The 17,612-nt window shown below is 44.6% G+C and overlaps 1 protein-coding gene across 2 annotated transcripts in view; it reads right to left on the bottom strand.

Moving 5' to 3' along the window:
- Positions 1–485: 485 nt before the first annotated feature.
- Positions 486–17,612, bottom strand: part of Ptprt (protein tyrosine phosphatase, receptor type, T) — a 775,250-nt gene continuing 758,123 nt past the window's right edge. For both annotated transcript variants that reach the window (XM_013518366.1, XM_005392501.2), the window contains exons 29-32: positions 13,403–13,528; positions 12,458–12,621; positions 9,475–9,610; positions 486–8,559 (exon numbers count right to left, since the gene is read on the bottom strand). In XM_013518366.1, coding sequence (XP_013373820.1) covers positions 8,506–8,559; positions 9,475–9,610; positions 12,458–12,621; positions 13,403–13,528 — 480 coding nt within the window. In that variant the 3' untranslated portion in view covers positions 486–8,505. The remainder of the gene's footprint in view (positions 8,560–9,474; positions 9,611–12,457; positions 12,622–13,402; positions 13,529–17,612) is intronic.

Below are 17,612 nucleotides of genomic sequence, written 5' to 3'. Positions count from 1 at the left end.
GATTAGTGAACTCTACCTTCTGAAGTTGAGTCCCAGCTATTATAAAAGTCTGTTGTTTCAAGTCACTGTGTTTTGGGGTGATTTCTTGTGCAGCAATAGCTAGCTGATACATCTGGGTAGCTTGTGCAGACCTTGACCTTGTGATGTTGTAAGAGCTTAAAACTGTGTGCTTAATAAATGTCCCTGTGATCTAATGCCAGTGCTCTGTAGATTATGCTCCAGAAACACTGCATTATACCCAATCCTTTCTGTCAGCTCAGTGTATACTCATGGGAAATCTCTTGATCTTACTGACCCTTGACTTTTTCATTTGCTAAGAGGGGATAATATGTGTTTCCTGTGTTGTAGCTGTAAAAATTAAATAAACATACATATGAAGAAAATTAGTTGACTATAGGATTTTTTTTTCCTTCTACAATTTGTTCCCATCTCATACCCACCCAACCTCAGGAAGACACCAGTACAAATATCTTAGGAAACATGGATCTCAGGGTCACAGCTTTATTGTATAGATTTTTAACACAGCCATATTACAAACATTGTCAGGGAACATTTACAAGAATAAATAAGATGGACTTGCAGGTGTAAAAAGATTACACTTCACTGTAATGTACAGTCAAAAATATATCTGATATTCATTGACCTGACATTATTTACCTTCTGCTTTTTTTAAGCTAGAATTGGAAAGAAAAAGGAAAAAAAAAAAAAAAAAAAGAACATTGACAGCACAGTGCTGGCTCCTTTTAAAAGTTGATTTATTTTGTTTTCTCTTCTCATACGTGCTTTATCTATCAAACACCCAAACTGTACAAGTGCAGGCCATTGGGATTTGTGGAGGAGGCTGCAAATAATGTGGAGACTTTGGTCTCATGCAATATCATATGCCCCATCGGTATGAAAATGTCAGCCTCCATGGAGATGAGTAGAGGCCGTGTGATACCTGTTAGACAGCTATGAGGGTGACCAGTGACCAAAGCAATGGTAGAGGTCCCAACTCTGTCTTTGATTGATCTATCCACTAGGCTACAGAATGAAAAGAGAAGATAAAATAGTGCTTTTGAGTCTGATTACCAGTATGGGTTACCTTGAGTTAACCTGAGGAAACCCAAGATTCCCCCCTAGTGATGAAATACATGCACTAGGAATTTTTAAAATCTTGTGTCCACTGGGTCGCTGTGCTTTTGAAATCTGTGCCAACAGGCCTTGAGTGGGGAACTGGGTAGAATTACCTGCTGGATGTAATGAACATGGTAAGTAAAGCCCCGCTCTGGGTCCTGCTTCAACTTTATTTGGTCTGGCTATTTCTGGTGGCCCTGTTGGCCAGTGGGTTCTTATCAGAGATCTCAGAGGGCATCAGGTCTATGGCAAGCAGCTGTTTTTTCTAGTTTAGTGTTTGGTGATAACCAAGCTTGGATGAGCCCAGGATTTGAGGCCAGAGTAGCACCTTGGCCAGTGTGTTAAGCAGGCTCAGATGGGAGAGCAGGAAGCTTCGACCTACACAAGTAAAGCTTGACTAGACTGCAGGTATAAATGAGTTTAAACATGATCCCAGATCTGCAGGATATCCCCCACCTCATGTGGAAATGACCAAAAAGCCATTTCAACAACGCTTGTTCTGCCCTTGAAAGTGACACCTGGGCTCTGGCAGACAGCTGCTGAATTGGTAGCTCATCCTCTCTGGCAGTCAGCAAGTTCTTCCTCCCAGCTCTGAAGTTTCCCCCATTGTTACTGGTTCCATTCACAGGAATAGCTCAGGACTAGCAAATTGTGCTTGACTTTATCCAGTAATCTGCTGTCCTAGAGAAGATATGGGTGCTAGTATTCTCCCTGACCCTCAGAAGCCTGATTTTACTTAGAATGACACTGTGTTGTGCACCTTCCCCACCAAGCCTTCAGAAAACTCTGCGGGCACTGACCCAAGGAAAACCATATGCCATTAATCTTCCATGGGAGGAAGTAAAGTACGGTGGGCTAGGAGAGTTTGTCAGACCATCATATGAGGCCTACCAGTTTTTATTCACAAACCCAAAGGCACTGAAATACTTGTACAAGATTCAATTTAGCAATTTTATCAGTTTATTCCTTCTGTCTCTTCCTCCCCCAAACCCAAGAGTTCTGCTCACCAAAGTACCATGAACTACCCTGAGCTCCAGGCTTTTATACTCATACTTTTTTACCCAATGCTCCAAAGCCCCTAGCCTTTTCTTTTTTTGTGCATTCCAGTCAAGAGCTAAAGTCTATATCCTACCACCCAGAGCAGACCTCAGATACATACGGAAGCCTCATGGTTATTCAGCCCTCAAAGCTTTTTCCAATAGATCCTGTTTCATCCTGACACTTCCTGTATCTCTAGTGAACCACCAACAAACCCTTAGATAGATCGCCCACCAGACTTGGAGGGTTACTACTGTGAATGCTGATTTCTCCTCTTGGAGACCTAACATTCAGGGGTGGACCTCATAAGTGAATATGTTCTCTTTGATATATTTTTCTATCTCTTCTGCAGTGGGGCAAGAAGTATGAAAGAGATGGTTTTGATTTCTCCAAGACAGTTGAATAGTCAGTTTCATGCAAAAGTCTGCCCTTGGTTACCAAGAAACTAAGACTGTTTATGTGCACAGATATGGCAAAGATATCTGATCTGTACTTCTGGGGGTCATATTTATGAGCCTGAAATATGTGTCAGAGGAAATCGGAGCTGACTGTCTACATGGACCTCCCTTCTTGCTGCTCAGACAGTATATGACCTCAGAGGCAGAATCCTGGTAGGTGAAGCCAAAACTCTGTATTTTATAATTCCTAGATACATATGCAAGGAAAACCCCCGAGAGGGAGGCTTTGAATGGGAGTACACAAACAAGATTGAATCTCAGGTGTTTGTCTCTAGTCGGATTTACTTTTCTTATTTCTCTGCTGTACTTGACTGTGATTTGGAGCTGGTCAAAAGCTGAAAAGGGACTGATGTTGGTTTTGTGAGGGGAAAGGTAAGTCAGGAAATCAAGGCTTTGAGCTGATATGACCATCCATGGTCTATACTGTGACATACTCTTCAGCTTTGTTTGGCAACTTGTCCCTGCAAATTTTGGCCCAGTGCAGTCTATTGACTTTGGCTTAGGATCAACATCCTGCTTATGCTTACCCTTGAGTTCACCTACGTCTTCCACAGAAAGCCCTGATTCAGCTTGTTGCTGATGGCTTTTCTGACCAGCCCAGGAGTGGCCAGGTGCAGACTAAGGAAAGGTAGCTTTCTTCGATTCTGTCCTTAGGCAGTGAGGTCTGAGGGAATGATCATTTCTTTCAGTGTTTCTGAATCTGGGCTGGCAGTCATTGCTCCAGAGATGACATGATAGGTGCCAGGATATTCCTACCTGGGCTTCACTTCTGTTGTGTGCAGAAGTCTTGCTAGGTTGACACTTCCGTATACTCTATAGGGCTCACACCAGAGAGGTGGAGACATGGATTCTGGTAAGGAATATAAATATGACCAGAAATGGAAGATAAGCATGACTGGTCAGAGTGAAAACGATGATCACTTTTCACTGAGATTTTTCCCCCAAAAAGCTGTATGTTTGCCCCATTTCTTCCCCTGCCATATCAGAGAAGTGATCAAATAGTCCATAAGCATCCTTGACTCTGAGTATTCATTGGCTTCTAATTTCCTGGCCTTGCCTTCCTATTTTCTTGTGTAATGACCCCCAAATCTATTCCTTATAACCTGGCTGAGATTTCCCTTTGCATGCTTATTTTTCCATGAGTTGTTTGGCACACCATTCTATAGCCAAGAAATGGCAAGGCAAGGGTTCATACCAAAGACTGATCTCTTTCTGCCATCAGTCTATCCCTCACCAAGGGATGCACTGTACCGTAATCATTAGTGCTTCCTGATAGTGTTCCTGCGGAATACTGCATGTTGTAGGAACACAGTGAATGTATATTAAGGTAACTTGAGAGGCTTTGTAGGCCTCCCAGTCCCTCATGCAAAATGTGTTCACAGAGTTGCCCACATTAGCAAATAAGGGGCTCCACCTAGACAGTGGATCCAGCTTCCCTTTTGTTTTAAGGGCTTTGTGATACCACCCCCTCACCATGCCAGATGGGCAAGTCCTCATCATTCTACTCTGCTAAAGTGTTCCTTTCAGCACCCAACCAGAAGAGACCTTAGTTAAACTTAACCTGGGAATAGTGAGGGCAGGGTACTCCCACACCAAAGGATCGGCCTACAGGAAGGCCAGGTGGTTTTGATCCTGAATCTGGAATTAGCCTTAGTGGGGATGTAGCAGGTCTGTTATTATGTCATAGACTGGGATGTTATTCTCTAAGGTCCATACAAGTGGGCTGAACAGATCAAAACTACATAGGGTACATTTTTAAAAAGTATTTATAGAGTCATGTTGAAACTTATCAGTTTAAGTTAGGAAGTGGAATGCAAATGTCGCATGAATTATTAAAATATGAGACTATAAGGGAGTGTTATACTTACCATTGGCTTTGCTGGGCTCACCAAAATCCAGAGTTACTTGTTCCACTCCAGTCTTTGCTGTTATGAGTAACCCCAATGGGAAAATCTGAGACACGATGGTGGAAAAATATTGTCTTTTGGTCCGAAAAAAATAGTTTAATTTCTGGCTTGCTCATTTACTGGAAACGGAGCTGTGAGCAAGTGATTTCCCTCTGGGAGACTCTGTTTCCTCAGTAAAGTGGGGATATGGTAATCACAAGTACTCTTCTTAGGAATATTGGAAGAAATAAGCCCATATATTACAGTCCCCAGCTCAAGGTCAGCTACTTCCATGTGACGGTTGATATCTGGTGGGCAATTCTCGGGTCACATGCGCAGAGGAGGCCTACACCCTGAAGCAAGCTGGTGTCTTTCTTCCCATAAAGGGAGGTTTCCTGTGGCTGTCTAGAGGCCTAGAGGTCCCTGGCTGGCTCAGGATCTTCACACCAGCTGAGAGAAAAGACACAATGTTGTCATGAAGCTGAGATATATTCTGAATCTATCTAGGCCATAGACACACACGAGGTGGGGAGGGTTTCTGGCTTCTTGTTAATTCCTTGCATCTCCTCCAGATGGGGTCCCACGGGAAGATCTTTGCTAAGGGAGGGCACTCTTTGGCACCTTGTAGATGAGTGTACTTCTGTTGTGGAGAGCATTAATACTAGTTTCCTCTGCTCATAGAAGGGTGAGCCTACCTTATTACTAAGGTGAGGGGAGGAGATGTGGTACTTGTTTAGGAGATTTCCTGGGCAAGTTATCAAGTCCAAATTCTGGGCACCGTTACCTGATCTCATCCAAGCCCTGCCTTAGAGCCTTCCTGTGGGATCCTACAGGAGTCACCTCTATCCATGAGCCTCAGTTCCTTTTGTGTACACTACCCTAAGACCACATCACTCCTCTGCCTTCTTTGGAGAGTGGTTGAATCATGACAAAATGAGGGAACAAGCTGGCCTTGTTGGGTTAACCCACGATGGCCTGAATTTTTATGTTTCCTTTTTCTTGCAGCCACCCTTAAATTTCTACCATTTGAAATGATAAAGTCCCCTCTCATTTTTAGGTGGCATCTATTTCATCCTTTCATGAGCAGAATAAATCCTAGGGATTGTGCTAAATAGCCCTGTATTCGCCTGTCTGGATGAGCCAAGATCTCAGGAAATAAGAGACAACAGGCTGATATACCATGCTGCAGAGTCCTTCAGGCTGGGAAGGCCAGTTGGGGCAGTAGGCTGGAGCCAAAGGAAGCCAGCAGGATCAGTGGGGGTTGGGCCCTGGGGACCTGCTCAAATACCCCTGGGATGAGGCCCATCAAAGGAGAAGAGTGAGTTAGTCCTGCGGGTCCTTTGCCTGCCTTTGCTTTGAGATTTCCTTTTGAACTTCCAAACTGACAGCCCTTCCTTGATCAAGTCCGGTGTCCCTGGACATCTAGACAGCTCCAGGGCCTATGCCAACGGAGGCAGCTTTCTCGGGCTGCTTTCATGTCCCATCTTAGTGAGCTTGGAGGCCTGGCTTGCTGACCCCGCTCTGTGGTAAAGCAGAGATCCTGGGTCTCTTACAGGAACAACATCTCATGATCCACTGCCTATTTTGTCCCAGCCACAAAATAATGAGCAGAAAGACAAATAGATACAATATTAAAAAATAACACGCTTAAGGGAAGGTTTTCACAGTGTCTGATTAAAGGAAAAGAGGCAGCCCCACTGGCCTCTTTAGCACTGGGGTGATCACATCACTGTGAAGCTTTGCTGGCTTCTTGTTGACCACAGGACAACATCTGCCCTCTCTGTGGGGCATCTGTCTTCCTGACCCTAGCTTACTTCCTGCCTTTCCTCCTGCGCTGCTATGCTCCTGCTGGGCTGACCTCCCATCTTCTGCCCTTCCTGATGCCTTTTCATGCCTGTTTGCAATTGCACATACTGACCCATTGCCTTGAATTTCCTTTTCTTCCTTTTCATACCTGATGAGACCTAGATGGAAAATGAATGCTACTTCCTTCAGGGAGCCCTAGGCAGAGTGAGGCTCTCAAGTATGTAGGTCCATGAAACACTCATGCACTGCACTGCTATTGCATTGTGGTTCAATTTCTCCAGTACACAGTGAGCCTTTAGGGGCACGAACTGTGCCTTATTGAATTTTGTGCTCCTCATACCTTTTTCAGGGTTAGACCAGCCTGCAAGATGGCGCTTCTTAGATCTAAGGACACCTGAATCTGTCAGATATTGTACCTAACCACTGGCTAGAGACCAAGGTAGAGAGTGTCCCTGGCTGGCTCCCTCATAGCCTGAGGGAGTAGGAGAATTGTTTTTCACAGGAAGAAGAAATTAGATGAAACTAGCTTTCCAGGGTAACAGGGAATGAGTTACTAAAATATATCCGAGATTTTGGGCTTTGCAGAAGAACTGGAGAAAGAAAACTAAATTTCCATTCATGAAGTTCTCTGTTCAGAAACTCCTAGCCTTATTTTCTTCCATTAAATAATTGCTTGACTGAGAAAGTATAAAGAAAACAGTTCAGAAAAGTTCTGTCATCTTTGTCTGCCTTTTTGGGGCCCAGAATTCCATCATTGAGAAAGATTCCTCAGTTTCCACAAATGCAAAATGGAGATGATAAGAGCTCGCTGCTGGGGCTAGTGAGACTATGTGAGACGTCATATGGAAGGTGTCAAGCATGGTGCCTGGCATATAGGAGACACTTAGCAGATGCTGGCTCCCTTTCCTTGACTCACTCATACCTTGGGTAAGACCCACAGTCCCAGGCCTAATCTCTTTGAGATATTTTAAACCAAAGCATGACCAGATCTGCAATGGCCTTTTGCAAGAGGAAGGCTAGATTTCTCTAGGAAGAAGTTCAAATTTGGAGATCCAAATTATGCTCAAAGCTGGTGCTGTCTATGTCCCAGAAACCAGAGACCATTTTCTGACTAGCCCATTTCTCCCTTGCTCAATGGCTGTATTCTCCCAGGTGGGAACCTTTCAAGGACAGAACCAGATAATATAACAGGCTCAAAAGATTTGTCTCATAACTACACACTCAAACTCTCACCTTACCTTTCTGACATAAGAGACTAAGATTTTACACCCTCAAAAGACAAGTTTCTTTTCACATACACTTGGGAAAACAATCAAGTCTTATTTTCTTCATCCCTCCCAGAGGAAGCTACCACCCAGGAGACACAGGGGTTACATTGTACAAGACAGCCAGAGCCCTGCACCATGCTGGTCCCTTTTACAAAGGAAAGGAGGAGCAGCAACATTCCCCACAGTTCCAGCCCCTTCCAGAGACCACAGAAAAGGAAAGAAAATCTTTTATGGAATTGTGCTATGGGCAGAGCTGGCTAGTCAGTGAATGACAGACAGTCAAGGCCTGGGCTGGGAAAGGGGTACAGAATGCGAGCGGGCCAAGCCCCATGCAGATTAGGTGTGAGGTTGAAGAGGAGCCTCTGCTTTTGTCTAGGGTTCATTCTGAGGTCGCCCTGATCCAGAAGAGCAGGTGTCTGGTTTCAGAGGTCTCTGAAGGAGATTGCAGGGGGCATCAGAGCAGTGACTTCCAAATTCCCATTCTTTTCCATAACAACTGCATGGAGGAGTAGACTTCACATTCTCAACACTCCTAAGAGAGGGAGGGAAAAAGAGGTGCTGGCGAGCCTCCCACTCCCAGCACCTGCACAGCTGGCTTGCCATGAAATGCACAAACTCAGAAAAAAAAGCAGGAGGTCTGGGAACCGCGAGTCCTAGGCCTTGTTTGTGGGTGCCCTTCTGCTTGGGCCCAAGGTTGTGGCTGGTCAAGTGTGGAAGGGATCCTGGGCTTGTGAGTGTGGCCTCTCCCACAGCTGCAGGAGGCCCCTCAGAAGGCGCAGAGCCCACCGCAGAGCATAGAGCCACCAGTCTTCCTTCTGGAGTTAGGCAGGGGTGCCACCTCTGAGTTCCCGGGCCCAGTCACTGCCATTCAGAGAAAAAGAGGCTTTGCTGTAGCAGCCTCTGCACTCTGGCAGGTTTCTCCATCCCACTGGGCTAAAAGGAGTTTAAATATTCCAGTGCCACCTCATATACAAATTTATACTGTTCCTGAGAAAGACAGAAGAGCAGAGAAGAGGGACAGAAAGGAAAGGGAAGACACATTAGATTCGAGATACAGACTTGGGAGAAAATTTTATCTACATCCATACTAAAAGTCAACAGGAAATTATCCATATGTGGATATCCTTCAGTGTTCTGCTTGAGGCCAATTTCTACCCCAGATATCTTGAATACCCAATTGGGATAATTTCCTTTAGTTTTACAATTTTGTACAACAGTACTTCTTGAATGAAAACCTGCTACCAAAAAACCCAGGAATACCTGTTAAAAATGCAAACTCTAATTCAGTAAATCTGGGGAGGGGCCCAAGATCCTGCACTTTTAACAAACTCTCCTGAGGATGTTTCCCGAGGGCCACATTCTGAGTAGGATCTCATTTGGAGTGAGATCACACTTTGCGTGGGTGTAAAGACTTATATTCAAGTTCTTAATGTCGGGTCTGTTCCCATCATTGCACAAGGTGCCATCATCTTGGGCTCAGCCTTCCCACTTCCTGTACTATCCTTTTTCTACAGTGCCCTTGCTCAATGCTTCATACTGCAAAAATTAGCATAAATGAATTAGAACAGGTACGGACTGAATTGAAACCATAATTCTTACTCTTCTAATCCAGAATTTCTTCCCTTAAGCCCAAGTTAGTGACATTTTCCTAGGGAATGGGCAGAAAGTCAAATAAAATAGGTGTCCTGGGATTAATACTTGGATTTCTCTGAAGGAGAGAGAGATCGGCGGGACTGCAAGGGGGAGAAATGGGCAGACAACAGTGTATGCACGGGACAGAGAGCGTAGGTACTCAGTAAGCGTTCAGCTGTTGAAGCATTTTACCAGTTGGTGTCATTTTCTTTAGTCCAAGGAACTACAGTGAGTCCCTGGCAGTTGAAGGACAGAGTTTGGGACACTCACCAGGGTCTCCACCATGTTTGATTTGTTATTCCGCAGCGTTTTCACAATGTGGAACACATCAATGATGTTTTGCTGCTGGATCATCTCACACACGCTGCAGATGGCACAGAAGGTTCCACTGCGGCCTCCCCCATTTCTAAACGCAGAGAGAAGAGGTCAGCCATATTCCTGACACCTGGTGATGCTACAGTGACACTGTAGTAGTGAGGAGTGGCTGCCTTGGCAAGTGCAAAGTAAGGCAGTGGTGAAAGCTTTAGCCTGAGTCGTGAGTTTTGGTTTGAATTTCATTTGGGCCTTGGAGCTTCTTTGATCTTAGACAAGGTGCTTCCTTTGTCTGAGCTCCAACTTCTCATTCATATAATGAAGGCACTGGACTAGAGGACCTGTGAGGGTTGGATTATCTTATGTTTCCTTGGTTCTATGCGCATGTGACAGTCACCCTTGGGACACCTACTGAAACCTCTATGACATGATGAATTGTCTTTGGACCTGGGGTATCTGCATCTTTTCTGAAAGGATACTCTGGTTCTGCCTCCATATCGAATGAAGACAATAGGAGGCTCTAGGTGATTTTCCTACTGTTTTTTCCCATCATCCTTTAGGAGCAGCCCAGTACCAGCCAGCCCAGGTTCAGGCCTGTGGGCCTGGGGAGTTGTACCCTGAAATACCAGATCTCTACATGTACAGTCAAGCCAGATCCTACTGATCTTGAGGATATGCATACTGTTCTTGGCAAGGCCATCTTTCTGTTATTCCTTCTCTCTGAAGCTCTATAAATCATCTTGATGGAAACACCCCTCAAACTCCTTATAGAAAGTTCCTTTAGGAATCTACCTGATTCTAAACTCCTGGGCATCTTGCCAAGAGTAGCCAATGATTCCCTGTAATAGGCTGTATCTAAAGAACATCTGGATAGAAACTAAGGCACTCAGTTGGTCTCTCAGATGTTTTATCTACAGGACACCCATCAACCAGATGTTTCAGGTGCAGATAGCTGTCCTCCCTTCACTGACTGGTGGCTCCATTTCAGTGGCTGTTATGATTCTCAGGACCCCCAGGGATACAGATTCCTGTTAGAAGATGACACTCCTGTGCTTCCCTTCAGTTCAAACTGCTAGTCACCTTGGCTAGGGCAGGTATAGATAAAAAGGTACTTCTGCAAAAAAGAGCAGGCTAAAAATGAGAGAGTAGGAAGAATTCCTAGTGGAAAAAAAAGGATCAGTGTTTTCTGAAGCAAGAACAGCAGAGCCCAAGAAGACCAGGTGAGAGGATGCAAAAGTCGAAGGGCCTGGTGGTCCTGGTGGCCTTGTGCTACTCTTGGAGCCATTTGAATGTGTGGGAGGGAGCTGGAGAGAGCCAGATTAGTTGGCTGGGATCCAGCTGCCAGGTTCTGGGATATGGGCGGAGTCAGCTTGTCATGGCAGATGTCACTCACCAGCCTGACATGCACATAGCACACTATACTCCACCTTCCTGGACTCCACTTGGAGATCTGTATCTTTTGGGAAGGGTTTTGTTACAGTGGTACCTCTTAAGCTCTGAGTGTGCATGGTGTGTTTAACCTCCTTCAAGCTCTCTGGCTTTTCTGGCATGTATGTGCACTGCCTATTTGAAAAAAATGGAACCATTAGCTGCTTTTGAAAAGACTCAATTTTGAGATCAGTGGGATATGAGTAATGCCTCTATTAGCACCAGAAATGATTTGAAAAAGGGAAGGCTTGGGTTCAAATTTCCTGTAACTTAACATTTTTCAAAGGCAGGGGCATCTCGGTCACTTGTCCCCAAGTCATTTAAATTCTAAGAAACAAAGTACTTGTGAATCAGACATTCCACACAAAACTGTTAAGGCTGCAGATTTGCTATGGGTCTAACACCTTTGTAGAATCCTTCTCTCTGTCCTGTTTATACTCTTAAGATAGACTCTGACACTTGCTCTTTTAAGTAATTTCCTTTATAGCATTTGCATAACACAGCTGTGACACTGTGTGTGTGGGGTCTCTCTGTTGACAGACACGTTGTTTGTACTTTCTGTTTCTTACCAAGGCACTCCACTTCCTTTTGGATCTGACGATGATCTAATTCTACATACCCAGTGGAAAGATGATAAAATTGAGGGTCACAAAATAAGTGATTTTCCTAATGTTGTGCAGCTTGTCAACTGCAGGCCTCTAAGGTTCTGACTTTCACTGAGCATAACGACATTGGGGTCCATTTGACTGTGCTAGGCTGATTCTAGGACGGAAGTAAAAGCTCCAGTTCATATCAGTAATGGACACATAAACACTAATTGTAAGGCACTATGGCCTTGTCACAGCCCTTCAGAGTAGTATCTTGCTTTCATGCTTTCTGTGTCCCCACTAAGCCCACAGCACATGTCACAGGAGCCTGTCTGTAGTTTACTCAGAGGCAACATCAGTCAGTGTGTGGTACATTATCTTAGAGCTCAGGGACCACAAATCACAGCTCCTCTCTCAACTTGCTGATCCCTGACCCTGTATGCACTTGTTACCTCTCTACAATATGATAATATCTACCTGGCAGATGGAATGAGGTGATTCATTTAAAATATTGAATTTCCATTAAGCTAACTTAATGCTTTTTTTTTTTTCCAGAAAATAATACAGGAGGTTCTGGTTAGAAGTCCCACCATGTTCTGAGCTTGTTTGTGAGTAGCAGGATACATCACGCTTCCTTCTGGAGAGTGGGGCATACCTCCAGTTTTGAAGCACTGGGGGAATGGTCTGCTTCCTCCATGTTTTGCACCAATAATAGTATGCCATATAAAAACGGTTCACCACAGCTAGAGACCTCAACTTATTGAAGGACTATATTCCGTTGAATATATCTAGTGTCGGTATTTATGAAGGTTAAAATGTGGTATAGCTTAACATGCCTAAGATTGGGGTATGTGGCCAGTAACATCCTTAAATATGCTCTTTCGTTCATTATCCCATTGGTCTGGAGACATTTCCATAATACTCACAGGCAGTGGACCACAGTGCGTCCCTCCCTTCCATCATACTGCTCCTGCCACTTCTCCAGCCTTCGGACCACTTTAAGAAGAGAGCGTTTGGAGGGGGGTGTGTCCCGGTAGGCAGGCCAGCCAATGTACTGGAGGTGCTGGACTATACGATATCCATCCTGGGGCTGAGAACAAAGTTGTTGTTAAGATTACTATGTTAGGGATGCAAGTCATCCAGATACCCTCAGGGTTGCTGCCTACTGCAAGACAGACTAACTGGGCTGTAAGTCGTGGTACCACGAAAGTGCCACAGACAACCCTCCTACCTAACACTACATCTTTGTGTACACGGATTCTCTTCTCTCTAACTGGAAAACTCCTCCTGAGTCATCAAAGCCAAATTTTGGTAACTTTTTCTTTAGGGTATTTCCCTGATTCTACTCAGCAGAGTTCTATTTCCCTGAGGTTCATACGTTAAAATATATCTCAGAGTAGGGACTGAACTCCATTCACCCTGGGCTCCCAGTAGAGATCAGTAGTGGCCATCATTTCATAGATTATTATTCTGTTCCCTCTAGCCTAATTCTCCTACATTCCAACAGTGAATATATATCCTCATTAAAACAATTCATTATTGTGCATCTTGATATGGGCAGGATCCAGCCCAAGCCTTACAGGATCAGCCAAAGGTTGTACCAACTGGTGCCAAAATGTTGTGGCAGAACTTCTTGGGAAGTTTGGTCTACATGGGAGCAAGTGTGTCAGGAGATAGGCAGATGGCAGGCTGGATGTCTCTCTTTGCATCTCTCCATATTGGAGCATTGCTGGGTCTGGAGCCGGAATCAGCAAAGGCATCACTTCCCCAAGGAAGAGATTACTAGCAGAGTGTCACACAGACTTGGCTGGCTCAGCAGGCTCCTCTCCCAGGAGCTTCCATCTGCTTCACAAAGAAGGCTGCAGACTTACCCGAGCCATGTTGCAGATGCGGAATATTCTGTGGATGATGTCCTCATCGATGTCTGCTGAGACGAACTCCACCTGGATGGGCCCGTAGCACCCAGACGTCTTCTCAGGCCAGTACTGCATGCAGAGCTGGGGCAAGAGAAAGGGAGCCAAAGACAAAGCAGGGGAGAGGGAATACGTCAGTGTCCTTTATCACCAAAGCTTTCTTACTGCTGACAGGGCACATTGGCCAGAAAGAACAACCCCATGGGGGACCAAATGCCCACATTTTTGGTGTAGAAATGTCAAGGCTCTGAACCGAGAAACTATTCTTAAATATCTTTGTTTTACTGATCTCAAACCATTTGTTATCCTTGGTAGACCTCAGTTTCCTCATCTACAAAATGGAGATAGTGGTAACTATCTCCAAATGCTGCTATCAGGATTAGATAGAATACTCCAAGGGAATGGCAGGTGCAACCCGGTTTTCTTTTTCCATCAGGGAAATCATGGCAAACTTTTTCCCATTTCAGGAGTTTTACACATCGTTTGTTTTATTAAACAAATACATAGGCTTTGGATTCTGATAGTCTTGGGTCCAAATCTAGGCTCTCTTGCTTATTAGTTGGATGACTCAGACCTCAGCTTTCTCTCATGTAAATTGGGGATAATTGTGCTTCCCTTGCACCATGAGAAAAGACACCTGGTACTGAGATATCCTGCTGGTGATCATTCCAAACTTTTCTGGAATTGGAAATTGGAACCTCCAGCTAAAAGGAATAGGTGATAGCTGTACTTCATTCTAAGACAGAGGCTGTTTCACCCCAACTCCCGGGAAAGAGCTGCCAATGTCCTGGACATTTTTATTGTTGTTGTTGTTTTGAGACAAGGTCTTGCTATGAGGTTCAGGCTGGCCTTGAACTCACTATGAAGCCTAAGTTGGCCTTGAACTCATGGCAATCTTCCTGCCTCAGCCTCCCAAGTGCTCAGATTACAGGTGTGTGCCACCACACCCAGCTTGTCCTAGACACTTTTGATCAGCAAACTTAGGGGTTGTTGTGTACAGTTAGTGAGTAGAGGCCAGGATGTTGCTAAATATCCCACAGTGCATATGAGAGCTCCCCACTGGGTGTTATTTGGCCCCAAATACCAGTAGAGTAGACACTGAGAAGGTCAGAGTCTTAGATAATTAATTGTTCTTTAAGCTTATAGATGTCATCAAAAAGAGACATGGATCCCCCATTCCCCTGTATCTGCTGAGCTGCTAGATAGCTTTCCTTGGGGAAAGAACATTGGGGTAAGTGACAGGGTACGTGGCTGCCAAGGGGCAAGCCCTGCTCTTTCAAATTCCCGGTTCCCAAAGGGCATAGAGATGGACTTTGCCCAGGTCTATAGACTCAAGACTTGGGCCATAGAAGAGAGCAAGACTGGGGCTTTGGGCTTGCTGGAGCCACCCTGACAGGAGCCATGTGATAGAAAGGAAATTGGCACTGCCCAGAATACGCAGCCAGGACTCATAAGGATACACCAAGGTTTCTGAGAGCAGTTGGAGATGGAAGCTGTCATCAGTGACATCTGTCCTCACCAGTGCTCAGCTTGCAGTCAAGGAGCTAGACTGACACAGGTGACCCATGGCTGTGTGGCGGCCTCCTCTGGTGGAGGATTTTCAAGGAAGGGGATGATCTTTCCCTTCCTTCATGGGTGGAGACAAACAACTCACTTTAGGAAGTCACGTACCAAAATATCTTTTATTTTCTCCTTCCTTCAGAACTAGAATTGAAGGGAAGAGTATAGAGGAGGGGGAGGTAGGAGAGGGAAACACATACCTCCCATTTAAGTGTAGAAACCCAACACTAAGATTAGGGATAACACCATTCACCTTGCTAGCCGGAGATGTGAGTGTATGTAGTCAGTATACTATAGTCTAGAGACCACAGTAAAGGAAGTTCCTTAAGTACAATTTTATTGGTGGACAGCTACACTTATTGGTGTTATCTCTGATTACCTCACGCTACAACCACAGAATTGAATACTTTGGATGGAGATCATGTGGTCTGTGAAGCCTACAATATTTCCTATCTGGCCTTTCACAGAAAAAGTTTGGCAACTCCTGTCCTGTAGAGCTATTCTGAAGATAAAGAAGATAATTAATGTAAATAAAGCCCTTGGCACAGTACCAGGTATGGACTAAGTACTTATTTGCAAGTGTAATTAATTATACTACATTCATAATTTCATTATTATATAATCATTGCTACTATGTCATTACCATTATATACAGGATCTTTGAGTTATAACAGGGTTACAACCCCATACATCCATCATTAATTGAAAATATCATAAATCAAAAATGCATTTAATGCCCCGAAGCCACTAAATATCATCGCTTAGCAAGCCAGTACAGTATTGCACACTGTAGCGTATTTATTGTTTCTCTTCCCGTGTCTAACTGGGAGCTGTAGCTTGCAGCTGCTGCCCAATGTCAGCTTCCTGCTAGCCCAGGAAGAGATCCAAAGTCAAGATTTGAAGTACTAAATGCATTTAACTTTCATAGCACTGTAAAGAAAAAAAAAATCTCAGGTCGAACTGTTACAAGTCGGGGACCATCTGTATTTAAATTTGCAAGATTTTTCTTTTTTAGCACCCTTCCTAAGTAGCAAACATGGGCAAGGTTCAGCTTCAGAAGGCAACAGTGCCTTATGTGCCCAGCATCTCCATCAGGGGTTAATCGAGCATACTGAGAAAGGAGATGTGCATGTTTGTGGGGGTGGGGAGGAAGGCTGGTCACAGCGGCTTCTATGGATGGACAATCTTCCGCTGCTGAGCTGTGCAGTAATGACAAATCCACAATTTGAACTTCATTTCTCTTTGCCATTGGCTCTTCTGCCTTGCAACCTCCGCAGTAATGAGGGACTGGTGCAGATAAGTCTGTGGCTGGCCAGAGAAATGGGAATTAATCAGAACTGCCCATTAAAAAAATAATTGCCTTTATCACCTGCATTGAATTTAGCCTTGCCAGAGTTTAGCTGTGATCCTGACACGAGGTGCACAGATCTGAGGCATCAGGGAAAGTCTATTGCCCCCAATATTTTCAGTCTGGAGAGAATGTGGAATGATTTGTTTCTTTTAATAAGATTTCCAGACCAATTTCTCTAGCTAATAGATTCTACCATGCCTCAAACAAGCCTCCTATACTTTGGGACACTTCTCTGCCTTTGATTTTCCAGGTCACTCTCCCGTAATGCCTAGGGGGCTGGAAAAGGTTGCAGGGTCCTTGTAATCCTAAATTGGAGTCATCCTTTCACTTGGGTTCCCTAATCTGTGAGATGATCAGGGGTGACATTCATCCTGGTGATGTGTGGGCAGATGTGGGTTCACTGTCAGGGATCATCAGGGTCTTCCTACAGCCCAGGACTTTCCATAAAAAATGGAAGGAGGAAGTAGGGGAAGCCAAGTGTTCTGTTTCCAGTGACCCTTGGAAATGATTGTCATTAACAAGAAATGTTCTTTATGGTTGAGCTCAAGGCTGTCCTGGTGTCCAAGTGTTTGGCTGCACCTGAGTGGGAATTGCTTTCCTGGCCTGTGTAGCCCAGCCCAAAGGTGGGAAAACACACTGGACTTTCTGCTTGAAATGCTCTGCGTTCAAATTCTGTCTCTGTTGTTTTATAGCCAAAAGACTGGGCTAAGGCTTTTAGCTTCACCTGGCTGTGAGTGGCTGTGAATTTTAATGTCTCATAGCATAGGGATCTGTATCTAGTGAGAACTCAGTGCATGCGGGCTATAATTACTCGGCAGCATGAAGAAGAGTTACTCAAAACAAGATAGATAAAGGGAAGGGATTCTTCCCCCCTCTTCCACTTTATGGTCCTTATGAAAATTTCTCAATAAGGGCGGCCCTTATGTGAAATTTTCTGAGCAGCCAGCTTGGGATGTCTGTGTAGACAGGCAGCATCTGGGATAGAGGAACACTGCTCTGCATGCCTAAGGAGAGAGACGAGTAAGTTATTCTTGAGAGGGACTAAGAAATTAAAAGAGGATGACTAGGAGAGTTCTAGAACCAATGTAAGTTAGAAGGTGACTCAATGTGTCATGTGACCCCTCTCCCATCCTTCTAACTATTCCATAAACTTCTAATAGCATATACAATGCTCAGTGACCATGGATGTCTTATTGACTCCATCAAGAAACTACGCTTTGCTCCATGAGTGACATAGGAATGGAAAAGATCACACAT

The sequence above is a fragment of the Chinchilla lanigera genome, unplaced genomic scaffold (assembly GCF_000276665.1).
Source record: "Chinchilla lanigera isolate Chin_1 unplaced genomic scaffold, ChiLan1.0 scaffold00044, whole genome shotgun sequence".
NCBI classification, from domain to species: domain Eukaryota; kingdom Metazoa; phylum Chordata; class Mammalia; order Rodentia; family Chinchillidae; genus Chinchilla; species Chinchilla lanigera.
The sequence above is the reverse complement of the archived record's forward strand: the minus strand, read 5'-3'. Positions and strand labels throughout refer to the sequence as shown.